Here is a 16176-nt window from a genome sequence, read left to right on the forward strand (position 1 = left end):
TGGACGCCGTATTTTGTGTTAGAACTGCATGCGATATATCGCATCAATTGGTTCCATTTTTTCAGCTACTCGTCATTTTTCTCCAATTTTGAGATCGCAATTCTGTTGTCAGGAGACTGAAGCACTCACTTACCAATTTTAACAAAGAAATTCAACGTAATAAAGGCATGGTTTTTTTAGAGAGAAAATATCGCATTCGAGTGCAGTTTCGATATCAGTATCGAATGCGATGTTTTCTCCCTAAAAAGACCACGCCTTTATTACGTTGAATTTATTTGTTAAAATTGATGAGTGAGTGCTTTAGTCTTCTGCAAACAGAATTGCGATCTCAAAATTGGAGAAAAATGACGAGTAGCTGAAAAAATGGATCCAATTGATGCGATATATCGCATGCCGTTCTGACACAAAATATGGCGTCCATCGAATCACCTTAACTCATATTTTAGTATATCAAAGCAGAAATAACCAACTTTATTGCCTCCTATTTTCACTGAAGATTCTTCATCCAGAGAAGAAAAGGCAGATGAGATTTCAAGAACTAACATTACGTAAATCTTCTTTTAAGAAATCAATTATGACCGGAAATTTATAGCGTCGCAAATTGAGGAATGCATTTTTGCATTTTCACTTTCAAGATCTATAAATGGGTTTCAAGGAAAGTCTCCCTTAGCACCTATTCCAGCAATTTTCATTAGAGAGGGTCATGCACATAAGACTTTTTGTAGATCATAACATATGAAAGTGACATGATTGCGAGAGCAAAAAGTTAAAAAAAAATGATGACCTCCTGCTCTCTGTTAGCTTCTCAACTCACCGCCATGCTTTGACGGAACGTTTTGTTAAGTGCACATCAGTAAAACTAGCATTGACAAGTGTTATTGTCGCCCAATTTTGCCACTATTTTTTTTTTCTTGTTTCTGCTCATTCTTGATAGATGGAGCCACACCTATTGGTTGACACAGTCATTCCTATGATGATTTTTGTAGGTTGCACGTAGTTTTACACTGATTTTTCAAGTTGAAATGGCGTAACTTTTTTCGCACTCCTGCTCCCTCCTGCCCTCTAGTTTAATAAACATACGTTCGTTTAAGCAGCTGTTATTAACGTAACATTGCTTGGAACATTGATTGTGACAGGAAGGGTCGTGCAGTCAAATGTGTACTAGTTATGGGATGGATAATTTCAGACGCTATGTTGATTATCTCGGCAATTCCTGTTCAAGTTGAAGCTCAAAATATGCAACTTTGAATTTGTTTTTCAAGGGGTTAATATTGTCAAAGAAAATATCCAGAAATATTCCAGTGAACTAAATGCAGTCTCTTCACAAGTTCACACAAGTGTGCAAGTTCATCTCCAAAATTTAAAAAATGAAAAACAAATTGTACATTTAATGTGTTTGCATACTTCATCAAAAAATACGACTTAAAACACTCTTTGAAGTAAACTTTCAAAAACCACCTTTTGAAGAATTGGTAACGAAAATGTCTGTACCCACTTCTGTCATTGACCTCTGTCCAAGATGCCCAGAATGCAAAAACATCCTTCAAATGATTTTCATCGTACTCATACTGGAACTCTATTTACTAAAAAGATATTTTTGGAAAGAAAAAGTATCGATTCTTTTTCCATGCATTAACTTTATTTAACAGGTGATTGCTTGAAGACACAAATGTGAAACAAAATTTATCATAATAAAATCACTTGAAAGTGGTGATGATAAAAAATCCATAAACAAATAAAAAACATTACAGAAATGAGAAGGGTACAAAATGAAGAAATGTGTTCAAAATATTTACAAAACTGGTTCAACTCCGCAAGAAGTCGCTGATAAGTAACATTATTGTGAGTGTCTTTAACTTAGCATGATCTTATGCTTATCAACAAAATACGCGGATGAGCTTATACATGGTTGATGAGTCATCAGCTATTAGCCACAGAGATTATTTTTAAAATCACATTGTAAATAATTTTTTCAAAGCTGCAACAAATGTTATTCCTACAGAAACTAGCACAAACAAGAATTTCCAAACCTTATCAAATCTCACTCAATTTTTCCACGCATCCAGAATGGGAAAATATAAAAGAAAGGAAGATATCTTGGAATCTTGATATCTATCATATCTTGGAAGATAATTTTGGGAGACTTGCATGAAGAGGAGGAGCCTTAAAATAAAAGTAAAACTTTCCCTATTAAAAAACAATATTTTAATTAAATGTGACTCAAAGTTATTTAGTTTTTTTTTTCCAATATTTGACCCATGAGCACCAAGTATTAAGAATACCCAACAGACAATTAAATCCTTATAATCATATTAAATCCTGGTAATAGGCGACACTTAGATAATTTTCAGATTTTATAGTATTGAGTACAGAAAGACTTAGTCAACTAACATAAACTCCAAGAAAAACAAAAAATGGAATTTTGTTCGCAGGATTTAAAGCTAGCCAGCAGACACTGTTTCAAGAAATCACTTTAAGAGGAGAAATATTATTCAAAATGTGATAAAAAAAATTACTAAGAGCCTTGCTCCAAAAGGGGCAAAAATTGCCCGTTTCTTGACCCTCGAAATTGAGATCCATGCGAGGTTTTTTTTTATCCTTAGAATGACTCTTTACACATCCTAAAATGTCAATTTGAGTATACAAACCGTTTTTAAGATATGCAGGGGGGAGGGGGGATAGTCCCCGATTTTCCTAGGACCCTAATTTTGAGGGCCAAAAAAAAGGGCAATTTTGTTTATGGCTCTTGGGTCCAATAGAGGGAAATAAACTGAAAACCCTGAACTATTGTCTGTGCAATGAAATTGGACACAGAAGAATGCAGGGCATTTTCAGACGTGCCAAGCATTGTAACTTTTGATTTTGCTGATGACCTCCAAGTCCCGGCCCCAGCTCATCAAGGTATGGTTTCCATTGTAACATTGCAGGGTCTCTCCCTACCATGTCAACCTTCCCATTTCAAAATTTCCCACTGGCTACTGATGAGAAAGAATTTGCCAAACATTTTTTTAACAGTACTACAATCTTCCTTCATTGATTCTGATGATTAAAATAAATATAGTTATAGGTGAGTATACGGATGAGTTACTGTACTACAAAACTTCCGAAAAACTTTCAAGAAGCACTGACAAAATTCGCGGATTTTGTGGTATAGTAAGTTACCAACAATGTGATTTTTTACTTATTTATTTGGGATTACAAGCTGAATTCAAATCTGTGGAAATAACGAAAGATTCTACAAATGTTGAGAAATTGGTCCGCAGTTATTTCCTGCAAATACTCACGGGGACATGTTGACAATGATCGGACTGGCTGAGAGAGACCAAGGTATGGACAGGGATAGTGGGTCATTGCCCAAATTAGATATTGCAGATCTCTGGGCGCCCAAAATTGGCGTTTTCCCCCCCTCTATCTAGTTTAATTGCACTGGCTGTAAGAATGATTTATAAAACTTTGACCTATTGGCTTATGAGATGCTGAACTGGAAAATATAGGCACATCAGACCAGTCAAAACAGCTATCTTTCACAAATTTTCATTGCCAACGCCTATGCCATGAGACAAATGAGCTATGAATGGTCTTAGCTATTGTGACTAGACTTGTTGATTTTACTTTGAAACTTGGGTAAAATCTGTGATTTATCTCTAATTTTATACATATGTACAAAAGACACATTACTAATAAAAATATATACAATAGGTTGGTTAAGTATAAAAAGTGTGCAAGACTTTACAACAATAATAATCATGATACAAAAACAATTCTTAGAACATGAAACATTTGGTTAGTCAAAAGCTAATATCGATAATCAATGTTTGGTGTTTAGAATGTTTCAAAGGAGAAACAGAGGCTTTAGAACTTCGGAGGAGTACAAATGAGGAGGCAGAATTAACTGTCGCATACGCTGTTAACGGTCTCAAAAATATTATAGCGAAATCAAAATTAATGAGTTCTGCGTTAGAAGTAATATTTTTGTTGTTTACTAAAAATAGATAATTTTGAAAAATCGCAGGTTTGTAATTATTAAGTTTGAAATGTTGACCTCTGAGCTTGTACAGATTTAAAGGCATGATAAGAGGGTCCAGACCCCATCCCCTATAACCAGAAAATTTCCCTTAAAAAAGCTAACTTAGTTCATATCTGAAAGCCTAATGAGGGAGTCTAGACCCCTTCCCCTGTGACCTAAAAAATTCCCTTAAAAAGATACATTTTTGAAATTTTCAGGTGCCTTTTGATTAATGACCCCCAAGAAAATTTCATTCCATGAACTCCTATAAAAATGTATGATTACAAAAAGCTCATGCTTTAAAAAAGGAGAATTTTAACCTTCCAGTAAGACAATGAACCAAGAAGCTCATGTAGATTTGAAAAGAGGCTGCCTAGGTCATCTAAAGAGCGCAACAACAACAAAATATACTTTCCAGGAGGAATGAGCAAAACATCAATGATTTGCTCGATTTTGGATTGTTATCAGGGAGGAAAAGTGTAAAAAAGGAGGTTATCAATATTAACAGGGGCAGTGGCTCATTCAATTTATCTATGGTCAGTTACAATTGAAATCTGACTTAAAAACTTCAAATTGGGTCAACAGCAAATCTGTGATTACTTTTTCAGCATGTCAAGCAAGCATGAGTAAAACCTTCTAAGCAATTTTGTTTAATAGCTTATAAATTTTGGACAAGGTAAAGCTAACAATAGGACTTGAATGGCATAATTGCATCGTGGTAAATATAAATCTCAGTAAAAAGGCCTCCACTGTAAATAAAAACACACTGAAATATTTATTTAATGATCGGGAACTGCAATCAGTGTTTCCAAAAATCTAAAAAAGCTAAACTCCTGTATAAAAACATGAAATTTTAAAATCTAATAAACTCACAATTTCCAAAAAATGTTGTGAAAGATACATTGTTATGAGTAGATACTTTGATTGAATACCTGCTAAACCGTATCAGATGACGATTGATAAGGCTAGACAAATAACACTCTTAGAACTTAAACTGGGCGTCCAGTAGAATTCTCAGTAAAAATATTCAAGCTGAATTAAATATGGTACAAAGGATCTGGGTCAAAGATATGCCCAGCTAATTTGATTACAATTTTGCAAACTTTAAACTGTTGATCAAATTAAAAAAAGAAGAAAATTCAAAAGCTAGATAAAGGTTAAGTCCTGAGTTAATGGAGTATACTTGGCCATTTTCATTCTTAAATATTCTTGATTATCATAATCATATTTCAGGACCCGAGTACACAAAGATAGTTTTATTTAGAGCAGGGACATGAAACTCATATAAAAATAGCACAGAGCAGGATTTTATAAAAATATAATTTGGCATTTATCGCGTAGCTTCCCAGGTTAGAATGACAAATTTTCTCAAACCTACTAAATGAACAAGTTTACATGATTTGATTTCAGTTGTCGCATTGAGTTACAGTCCATGGATTGATAACTTATTTTCTGTAATAAAAAATAATATAAAGTTTCTTTGTTTAACTTGGATTTAAAGATATACATTTAAAATATTAGGATTTGCTCCACAAAAATAAAGAAAATTCCAACAAGATGCCAAAACTTCAGGCTAAGATGCTAATTTTGAAGAAAATTTTGATGAAACAATGAAAAATATTAACGTCACTAGGGAAAACAGTTTGTTTACTTAGAAGAAGAGCAAGGTGCTTTGAAGGAGTATCTCAATTTGACAACTTTTAAATGAAACCTACGCGATAAAAAAACAAGGAAAATCTATAAACATATGAAGTTTTATCACCTATTTTATAAGAGAGTGTAGCGACTCTACAGAGGCCTTACCATGAATAGTAATCTAGACTTTCTCGAAAATCATTTTACGACAGCATAAAATAAACGAATCCATACAAGAACAAAAATCAAAACCTAAAAGCAAGACTAAAGTAACACAAACAATATATTTTGAAAGAAAGAAGAAAGAATAGTCACTGCAACAAGACAAACAAAATTTCATAACTCCGCCAAACTGATTCGTTGATTTGAGATGGCAAAGTTTCAAAAACATGATCCCTGAAAGAGGATGCACAGGTAATAAGATTGACTTGGCGAACTTATGGCAGCTTGACGGAGGCCTTCATGCTTGTTATGAATTTTAGCATAATGTTTGGCAGCTCATTTCATGCTAATAGTAAAAAAATCAAGAAGAGGTAGCTTAAAACAACAAGTATAAAAACAAGGAGGAATAAAAATTAACTAAGACTTAGAATGAAAACTGTGTCATTCACAGAAAAATAAAAAGAAAAAAAAATACAAAACTGCTGTCAGTTGTTGGGGGATCTATCGATGCTTTGTTGAGAGAAAGTTTAGATGTATGAGTAAGGTCCGTCCGTGAGAGCGCTACAAAGCAATAGTCAGGAGTTTTCATCCTTCCCTCTTCCTGCGGTCCCAGCGCTAGTTGCAGTTGTGCCAATACGGTTGGTTGGCTTGTACTCAAGACCCGGGTCAAATTGCATTAGAACAAATACCTGAAAAATTATAGAGAATTAAAGTATCAAACAGTAGGAAACGTCAAAAATTTGCGCCTAACAAATACTTTCCTTATATTTGAGGACTTGATTGAATTTGATGTGCTGTGATCATTAAAAGAGTTTGGTATGAATTTGTGGAGCCCAATTAGTAAGACTCAGATCAGCCGATGAAGGTAAGATTGGGCTACACTTTGCGATAGGAAATTAACATTTTCGGCTAATATGGGAAACAATATGTACCACTAAATTCCCTATGCAAATAGGTGCTTTTGAGGATGCACCTTGCTGGCAAACTGTAATCCAATTAGAGTACGGCAAGAATAATTTCTTTGTCAAATTTTGACGTAGATAAGCATATTCCAGATTTCTAAAATCAACTAGAAAGGCAGAGATAAACCTTTGTAATCTTCATTACAATAGGTCAATTTAAATTTTCCACTCACAAAAAAGCCAAAATCGACACTGGTCAAATCAACTATTGAAAATTAATTGGACCACATTTTTCCATGAGGAACTACTATATCGGGCTCTCTGTAGAAACAATATAGGTGCCTTTAGTTCCCCTACACAGGGAGGTGCTTCAACCAAAGAGGTTTGTACATTTTGTTTCGAAATTTGCTTTTCGGATGAAGATAAGAATCGTATGGAGTGTAAAGCATACTTACTTGATCAGTTGGCAGTAGCGAGAAGTCATCAGGTGGATTGGTGATGACGTATCTTTTAGTTGAGGCATCACAGGAGGAGCTAGTATCACGAAACCTGTAAAGAAAAGGTCAAAATAAAGTATTTGGTGGAGTTGAGATGATGAGGGTGTGTAAAAACCATCTTTCCTTTTAGGAATGTCCAGAAACAGATTTTTTTTATTCTAAAATATGTATGCCTGCACCCGTCTCTTTTAGATCTGCCTTCCTTTGCAGACTGTGAAATTCGGTGGTGAACATTATTTAGTTCCTGGACTTTAAATGAAGAATGATAGGTAGTTTCTGCGTAGGGGCCCAAAATGCACTATAGCACTACCCCAGTGCTCTACCCATGCACTATGTTTCACCCAGTTTATTAGATTGTGAGATGTTTTGAGGTCAAATATGCTAATACACCTCCAAGGAGTCTTCAGGTCATTCTCTTTCAACCCCCCAAAAATGGCTTCTGAAGTGGTCAAATTTGAGAATTAAGGCACCGAAAAAATATTGATGTCTACAATCAAGTAATTTTAGACTTGCAATGTGAGTTTAAGATCAAAAATCTATTATGACCCTCGACGGTGCCCAAAATCTAATCTGAACTTTAATTTATCAACTTTCCAGAAAAACTTATGATTGAATGAGGTATCGTACACAAGAACCATTGTATGCTGAGATAAAATTAAGATCCAAAATGCCCCATCACTTTTAGGAGATGAGGTTGGGGGAGCAGGGGGGGAGGCTAGCTCATAATTATACACACTTCAGTTTAACACATACATTTGTACATGGAATGCGTAGTCAAAACATTGCATTAGGAAGCAAGTGGAAGTCATGGTTGTGCTCTTTAAAGAGTTTTTTTTTAAATTTTTTGTTTTGTTTAAGACTTATCTTCTGAGTTATTGGCAGACTTTAAAGTGCTTTTACTGCTATGGAGGCGATTTTCATATGAAGCACAGCAAGTTTGCCAATAAATTTAGCCAAGATAGAAATCTCAGGACCTCCTTGAAAAAGCTCACTAAATCTCCCACGGAGGTGTAAAAGTGGGACTGTAGGCTCCATGATAATTTGCTTATTTATTTTCAGATGAAAACAAACCCTTTGAAATTTTGAACTGATCCAGAAGATTTACATAAAAACAATATTTTGTAGACAATCGACAAAAATATTTTATCCCTGAGTCACACTCACCTATAAAGACCTATACAAAGCATTCCGTATGACTTCAAAGCAGACACAAACAAGTCACCATACTTTCCAGCTTCACCAAACTGTGCTAGAGGCCCATCAAAAAGAGATATCTGGCCTACTCTGCAACGATCTCGATTTGAAAGACTGTCGGCAGTGCTAAAAAAAAAAGAAACGATTTTGGTCAATTTCAATGAGTTTGGGGGAGCCAATTTGATTATTGAAAAAGGCAGTAATAAAAGCCTCTGACGTTTTAATAAAAAAAGAACATTTGAACAAGTTAAAATTGCCATATTTACCCTTGTGTTATGAAAGCTTTTTGGCCTGAAAAAGAAGCCTAAAATCAGGGTGTGCCAAATATATGTGTAATTTTCCTCCAGGAATGGAAAGTTAGGCAACCAAAAAGTTCCGCGCCAGAGCAGGATCCATGCGTCAGCAAAGTACTGAAGTTGCCAAATGACTAAGAATTCTTAAACTACTTAATTTTGACTCTTCCTTCTCTTTTCTTGTCTACAATCTCACTACATGTCCATCTCATGTAACGACTAGTGAATCTAGATGCAGTTTAGATGAAATCTAGATAAATCTAGATCACAATTACGTGTAACATTTTATATCGTCTTTCGATTCTGATGTTTTCTTGACGCTTTATTGTTTGATCTTGCAATGAGGGATCCACACAAGGCGGAAGTCAGCTATTTAGACAACAAGGAAATCAGCAACCTGGATGACGCAAAAGTTAGAGGTCCAAATGACAGAGAGGTTGACGATTTTACCATCTTGACAGCAGCAACACATGAGAGACAGCTTCATGATCAAGAATTCAAAGACAGTAGATATCATAATGTGAAAATATGCCCCTTAAACCATATAATTTTCCTCTTTTTTTTATAACATTTCCCCGCATTTTTTACCAATTTTTTCGCCAAAAATATGGGATACGGAGTGGGAGCAGGGGGCAAAATACGTGGATAAATACAGTGCATTATTCAGGTATATTCATTTGAAACGGCGATTTGTTTGAATGGAGACAAAGATTGCTGATTGGTATAGCAAAGACCTCCGTAATTTTTACATACCTGTAACCACCACGAAGACCAGCTCCCTCTGCCAAGATCAACTCAAGTTCAGGAGTTGCCCCGCCCGTAATCAGGGATCTGATAAGCGTGAGTGCATTCTGATTGAAATATGTCTGCAATAAAAAAATTAAGTCAGATGAGAGTTTGCTTTTTGTAACTTATCAATACATGGACTGTATCTATTGAAGTTCGTACTTCATGGTTTATGTTCAAACATTCGAAACTTCCCTTCACCTGCTTTAGTTTACCAGACGCACGTAAGATGCTGCCCATCCTCATCAGCCGTTAAGCGTCACTCATTATTCCATATTTTATACTTTTTACTCTTCATACTGCATACTTTATAATTTATTTTGCTTCAAAAGCAGGGAGAAAACCGAGTTCCGGCAACTACTGCTTGCATATGCCAGGAATGGGCAGCCAGCCACACCTCCTGATAGGCGCAAGCAACTGACAGAGGGATTGAGAGGGTCACCTGCAACTTGCACACGCTAGATCGATATACTTCATACTCAGAATCCATGATTTTAGATCATTCTCTTGGCTTCTAATTCTGCCATAAATCATACCCAGATGATAGAAATTTCTTCCCTGAATCAATTTTGAAATAAATATTCCATAAAAGCGACATTAACAGCTTCTGCTCAAAAAACTTGATTGCCAAGTCAGTACTACTTCTATTTGCTTTTCAATTCCTCCAAGTATAACCGACATTTGTACATTTCTGGGATTATCAATAACAGCAAACTTAAGTGGATACACCTATTGATAGTTAAAATAGTAAAATTTAGAGGCAAGTAGGGGCACTCAGTAATTTAGTGAAAATAGCATCTCTAGACACGGCCTTAATATTTTTTCATGCCAATATCATGTCCCACTTCAGATATGGCATTATAATCTGAGGCAGAAAAACTTATGCCAAATCTTCACTTATCAAGCAGAAAAAAGCTGTCCGAGCACTATTCAGGAAATTTGAAATAATAACTGTTCTTTCTTCATATGTGCTTGAAGTTCTTAAGTTTGCTGTCAACAATAAACTCATCAGTCCCTCAGATTCGCTCCCCAAACATTGATACGTTACCAGAAACAACTGCATTAAAAATTATAATATCACTAGCTCAGTTTCTGCAAGTAATGTGAGGTACTCTGCTATACAGTTGTTTAATGCTCTCTCTCTCTCTTACCATAAAGGATCCCTTTAAGCTATCTGATGTAAATTTCTTTTTATCATTACTTGAGGCATACTTGATAAAAAATTCCTTTTACAGCGACACAGAACTTGTTAGCCCCAACTTTTAGCACTAGCTGATGCAATTGAATTATCATACTCTTAAAATTTAAGACCTTTTGGTATTTTTTAGTGCTCTGGTCAATCCAATTATCTTATGTTTTTTTACATGTATTTATTTCTACCAGTTGGGAGCTTCTCATGTATAAATTTGGAAAATAAAAAATAAATAAATAATGTTTCAAGGTCATGTATTGTTGATCAGGTGGAGGAATCTTAAAAAAAACTTTTCAGAAATGATTATGATCCGTTTTCTTACATGAAAGTACAATTTTAAGAGAGATATACAGACATGCATATCATGTTACATTCCTAAAAGAATTAGACTTCTTAGGATTTCACCAAAAAACAGATTACTAATCAACATTTTTGAAAATAAAATATGTAGAAAAAACAAATTGTACGTATTCATGAGGTAATGAAGAGGTTTCACTTACAGTTGACATCAATGAGTCTAAAACACTGACGGCAAAGGCAGTACCGCAAGCAAATGGTTGCGTCAAATACAGTTCGGTATCAGGATCATCATCATCATCTTGATCTAAAAACTGCACATTGCTGTCATTCACAAGCTCTGCAAAAAAAAGAAGAAACGTGTACTGAGAAATCCAGTGTCATGCTTGCTTTGCTGGATCACAAATTAATGCATTCCTCAATGTTGGAAATAGATCGGACCAACGAGTATCAAGAATTCAAATGGTGGATATTAATGGTAAAACTGCAGAGACGCGTACTTTGTTCGCGGTCTTTCAAAATCTCTGCTCCCATTTTAATTCATCTGAGGAGAAAAAACCAATGCTATTGTGTGAAATTTGCACAGAATATTCTTCCCGGAGGGAAAAAAATTAGAGCAGTCTTTGATAAATTACATTGAGCATTTTTTCATTTCAAAAATGAAGTATAGCAGGAACTCTACAACATAGCAAACCAGATACTTGTTCCTACAGTTTCACCATCATTTGAGTAAAAGATCTTGAAACACTGAGTTGGCTTTTATTCTGAAGTTTTGGGTTGGAGGAAAGGGAGCTGTTGTATCGTGTGTCTGTTGAACTTCATTTCAAAAGATTAAGAACTGATGATCGCAGGGTGGAATCAAAACAGAGATTAAAAAATTAATCTCCTCATCCAGTTCTTTGCGTAGATTTAAAACAAATTTAAGAACATCGGAAAATGAAAACTTAACACTGAAACAAAAGGCCAGAATTAGTGGATAGAACAATAAATTGGATACGTGTGTACGAACCTGTAATCATAGGCACATTAGCTCCATAAACAGATCCTCTCCTCTGCAGAACAATTGGACCACTTGTTCCAAGATTTTCTTGTTGATTTTGAACACTAACAACTCCCGACTCATCTAAAAATTGAAATTGTTCCAAATCAGGGTAACAGTAAGTGAAAGATGTATGCTAGAGCGAAACATCCCTTTAGGACAACCTGTCGGATTAACTAGGCAGGATCCAAACTAAAATTCAACCTTTTCATCCTCTGAAAACTTAAAAAGCTTAAGGGTAAGTTTGATGTTTTATCATTGGTTTGACATACAGGATATCCCAAGTCAAATTACGCTTACTAAAAGGATCGGTTCTAAGAGCTGAATTGAAATTGTTTTCATCTTAAACATTTTTCTCCTTTGAGCAATATAAGGAGGATAAACATCTTAAAGTTTTCAAAAGGAAACTCAAAGAGACGCGAGCACCAAAAATGAAAATACAGTAAAAACAGTTTAAATTGACCCATTCTAAATCTCTGAGGTGTTAAAATGAATTATTGATAACACAAGCACATTATTATTTAACCTGACATTTAAAACGGGCTACTTAATCAAAGTTCTATCGTTTATCTTGTGCTTTCATTTCTAGTGCTTGAGTCTTTGTGGGAATGATTGGGTTCAAACATGTAATTAGAGGCTGTGTATTTCTGGCCCAGCAAAAGTAAAAATAGAAGAGAATAGAGGGTTGACAAGGGTCTCAGATTTTGAAAATCCCTCCACGACTTCCTCTCGAAATTAAGACCTTTGTAACTCCCCCTTTTTAGCTTTTATTTTAATGTGGTCAGAAAAGGACTATAAGCATTAAAAAACCCCTGTATACCAAAATCTAGTCATTTGGTGGAAGAAAAGATTCTTCATTGGACCTAAAAAAAATTTGTCATCTGAGTATTCATATGTTGATTGCTCTCTCTCTCTCTCTCAGGGATCTCCGAGCAAAGAAAAAGAAAGAGAAATGGGCTAGGATTGTTTCTGCGTAGGCTGATTCAATTTATCGAGCTGAAAAGTTCCAGAAATAATGAGATACTAAAACAAAGAGAAGATTATGATAGAGGCTTCTGATACTGATGACTCAATTGATAGGTAATAGAGTATTATGCAGAGGGGATTAAAATTAGATGATTTCTAAAAGTATAAGTCAAACCTTGGTTGAGAACACCTATCGTATCATCGAAGGTCATGGCTTTGATGTTGAGAGATGCCAGAATAGCTTCTTTGTCGGCAAGCGTTGGATCATCATTACTTGGTACTTTGGCAGAGAGAATCACACACATATCACAGAGGTTTACATTCACAGCACGTAAGTCAGCTCGACTTAGCGGTGAGCCCTAGAAAGGATTTAATATTCATAAACTTCTTTTTTAAGGGAGGAAAAGTAATTTAAAGAAGAGTAGTAGGATAAGAAATTTTTGCTCAAGAGTAGAACATCAGAATTTCACTAACAGCATGAAAAAACTTGTCCGGCGTTGGCAACCCTGTATCCGGTTAGGCGGTAACTATGTCATAATAAATCATTTCAGAGGTCAAACCAGGCGGAATTACGCCTTCTTTCATTAACTTTTTGGCTTTTAGAAAAATTTGTGACCGCCCTTAAATAATTTAAAGGTAAGCATTACTTTCCATTCAGCCCTAATATAATTACAGGTAAAATATTCATTATGGTTAGTTAGATCAGAATTTACAGTAATCTATTGAACATCATCTATTAAACATGCCAAGTCAAAGATAATTTAGAAATCTACATTTTAAATTAATGTTGCTGTTTCAAAATTTGGGGAGAATTTCAACAATTCTTTGAGTTAGAACCTTTTCTTCATGGGTTCGTAAAAATAATGCTCATCATAATGTTGACTTTACCTATTTTTAAGGTACACACTTTATTGTTCTATGGGGAAAAATTTGTTCATGTTAAAAATTCAAGAAAGGGCACTGAGAGAAAACATACTTACATTGAGAACGGAAATTTTTGGTAAATTCTGGAGCATTTTCCATTCTCTACGAATGTAGTCAACTGCCCCCACTATGACAACATGTTTGAGCTCATGATAGTGAAAATTGGAAGCTCTTAGAGGCATTACTAGATTTCTGAGCCCAATTAGTGGCGAATCTGGATCAGCAAATAAGCATACAACTACATGACCATTCAGCACTGTCATGGCCGCTTGATTTCGATCCTAGGAAAAAGAAAACAGGTACAAATTATGGTCTGCTGTATCTTCTGCCCTCTCTCATTGGATAAAAACAATAGAGGCAGCATAAAAGTTACACAAAAAATAAAAACCAGGGATACACCAACTTTTGACGAAAGTTTCAATTACAGGATCTTGCCAGAATAAGCGGGCAATCAAACTTGAAGGGTTTCGGAAAACAAGAAAAAAAAACTACTTTGACGACCGTTTTTCATCCTCATGCACAACATTCTGAGTTGCTCTTAATGCAATAAATTTTTGCCCTTTTTCTCCTTTTAGTTCACTAAATTCGAGTTTTACCATGAGTCCCAGAATAATTTACTTCCATTATGATTTTTTTTTTATTTTGACCCACTGACTAAAAGAGGCGGCTCTGAACCGTCTGTGCTGTGCTGGGCCACTTTTAAACCAATTATTTGAAGCTGCTGGCCATCTTGGCATTGATGTTTGAGATATTTCCATTGTTCCTCGACAGACAACTTTCTTGTCAATGTTTAAGTAAGTAGTACGACTAACCTAAATCTTTATTTGTAAGTTAATTTGTTGATTGTAATAGTATAATTAGTATTATAATTTTAATAAATAGCATAATTTGTTAATGGGACAAGATGTGCCGTTGAACACTCGATATGACTTACTGATGATGAAAATCAATGTAACAAGATTCTGTAGCTCAGATTTTTAAGTTTCAGATATTTCTTAAGGTCTGTTTGAGTATCATTAATAGAAATATTGACGACTAAAGTTGTGAAATGCGTATGTCAGATCGCAACATTGTAAGTCTCCGCTCATGTTTTATTTTCTTGTAGAAAATCCATCTACAGATTCTATCAAAATTTTGTGGGAGTTTTCTTCACTTCTTTTGTGAGATTTTTGCATAATTTTTTGTGTAACATGTAGACTCAGCAACCTCAGCTGGTGCCATTTGAGAGAGAATAAATAATTTAAGGGTGCTTTTTTCTCTGATTTGAATCTCTAGAAGTGGAGATTTTGTCCATAGTTTCTCAAAAGTCAAACTAAACAAAATAAATAAAATTAATCAAAAAAAATAAAATGTAATTTTATTTATTTTGATTAGTTTGACTTCGTAAAGAAAATAAACTGAATATAATAAAATAAAATAATTGTAAAAAATAATAAAATTTTATTTTCTTCTTTTCTTTTATTTATTTTCTTGTCTTAACCCATCAGCAAATTCAGACTAAAATTTTGTTGCTTAATGTGATGGAATATCATCATTACAAAGTGTTATTGATTTACTTAAAATTACTCACAAGAATACAGTCTTCTAAGTTTCTAGCAGGGCTCCAATGGAACATGCCTGTAGAGTCGTACTTCATCTCAGTCTTTTCAAAATCGAAGTCTTTCGCTTGATCATCAGCTATACCGACCTGTAGACCGCCATTTTGATTCTGGTTTGTTCCTGCTGAGCCTCTACTTGTTGGCCTGAAATCACAAGATAATGCTAATTAAACAAACATTAGGTTTTAGAAAGATTTCATTGCTTCCCGGCGGGCCGATTATTAAAATTGATAGACAAAGCTAAGGGCGAAGTAGACAAAAGGGGTATGGAGGGATCCTATTGGTGGAAGCGGGTGGTTGAAATGGACAAAGGAGGTAGGTAATAGAATAACTAAAGGCAACACACGAGGGACCATACAGTTCGTGCAAAATTTTCTCCCTTAGTCTACAGGAACCACCCTCTTCAACCAACAGAAGCGCTCCATACTACGTATGTCTTCTTTGCCTATAGCTTTGTCTATCAATTTCAATAATTGCTCCTCTGGTGTAAGGGCGTATCCCCATTCCCACTTGAGCCCTGTTATCCATACAACTTCCATACATTAGGAATACACCCATATATTCGGAATACACCCTTGCGATAAAGGAGCAATAATTGAAATTTTCACAGAAAAATGTGAAGAGCACAGCACAGTATCCTAGTTTTAATTTGCCACCAAGTGGTAGAGCTTTTGGGTAATCAAAA

The 16176-nt window shown here is 35.0% G+C and overlaps 1 protein-coding gene across 1 annotated transcript in view; it reads right to left on the reverse strand.

The window, feature by feature from the left end:
• Positions 1 to 1617: 1617 nt before the first annotated feature.
• The window catches only part of slo (calcium-activated potassium channel slo), a 163182-nt gene continuing 148623 nt past the window's right edge, over positions 1618 to 16176 (reverse strand). Inside the window, exons 22-30 of the mRNA XM_019042390.2 lie at positions 15464 to 15635; positions 13950 to 14174; positions 13145 to 13328; positions 11974 to 12087; positions 11168 to 11304; positions 9443 to 9555; positions 8367 to 8522; positions 7161 to 7254; positions 1618 to 6492 (exon numbers count right to left, since the gene is read on the reverse strand). Of these exons, the coding sequence (XP_018897935.1) occupies positions 6379 to 6492; positions 7161 to 7254; positions 8367 to 8522; positions 9443 to 9555; positions 11168 to 11304; positions 11974 to 12087; positions 13145 to 13328; positions 13950 to 14174; positions 15464 to 15635 (1309 nt within the window). The 3' untranslated portion in view covers positions 1618 to 6378. The remainder of the gene's footprint in view (positions 6493 to 7160; positions 7255 to 8366; positions 8523 to 9442; positions 9556 to 11167; positions 11305 to 11973; positions 12088 to 13144; positions 13329 to 13949; positions 14175 to 15463; positions 15636 to 16176) is intronic.

Source organism: Bemisia tabaci, chromosome 3 (genome assembly GCF_918797505.1).
Source record: "Bemisia tabaci chromosome 3, PGI_BMITA_v3".
Lineage (NCBI taxonomy): Eukaryota > Metazoa > Arthropoda > Insecta > Hemiptera > Aleyrodidae > Bemisia > Bemisia tabaci.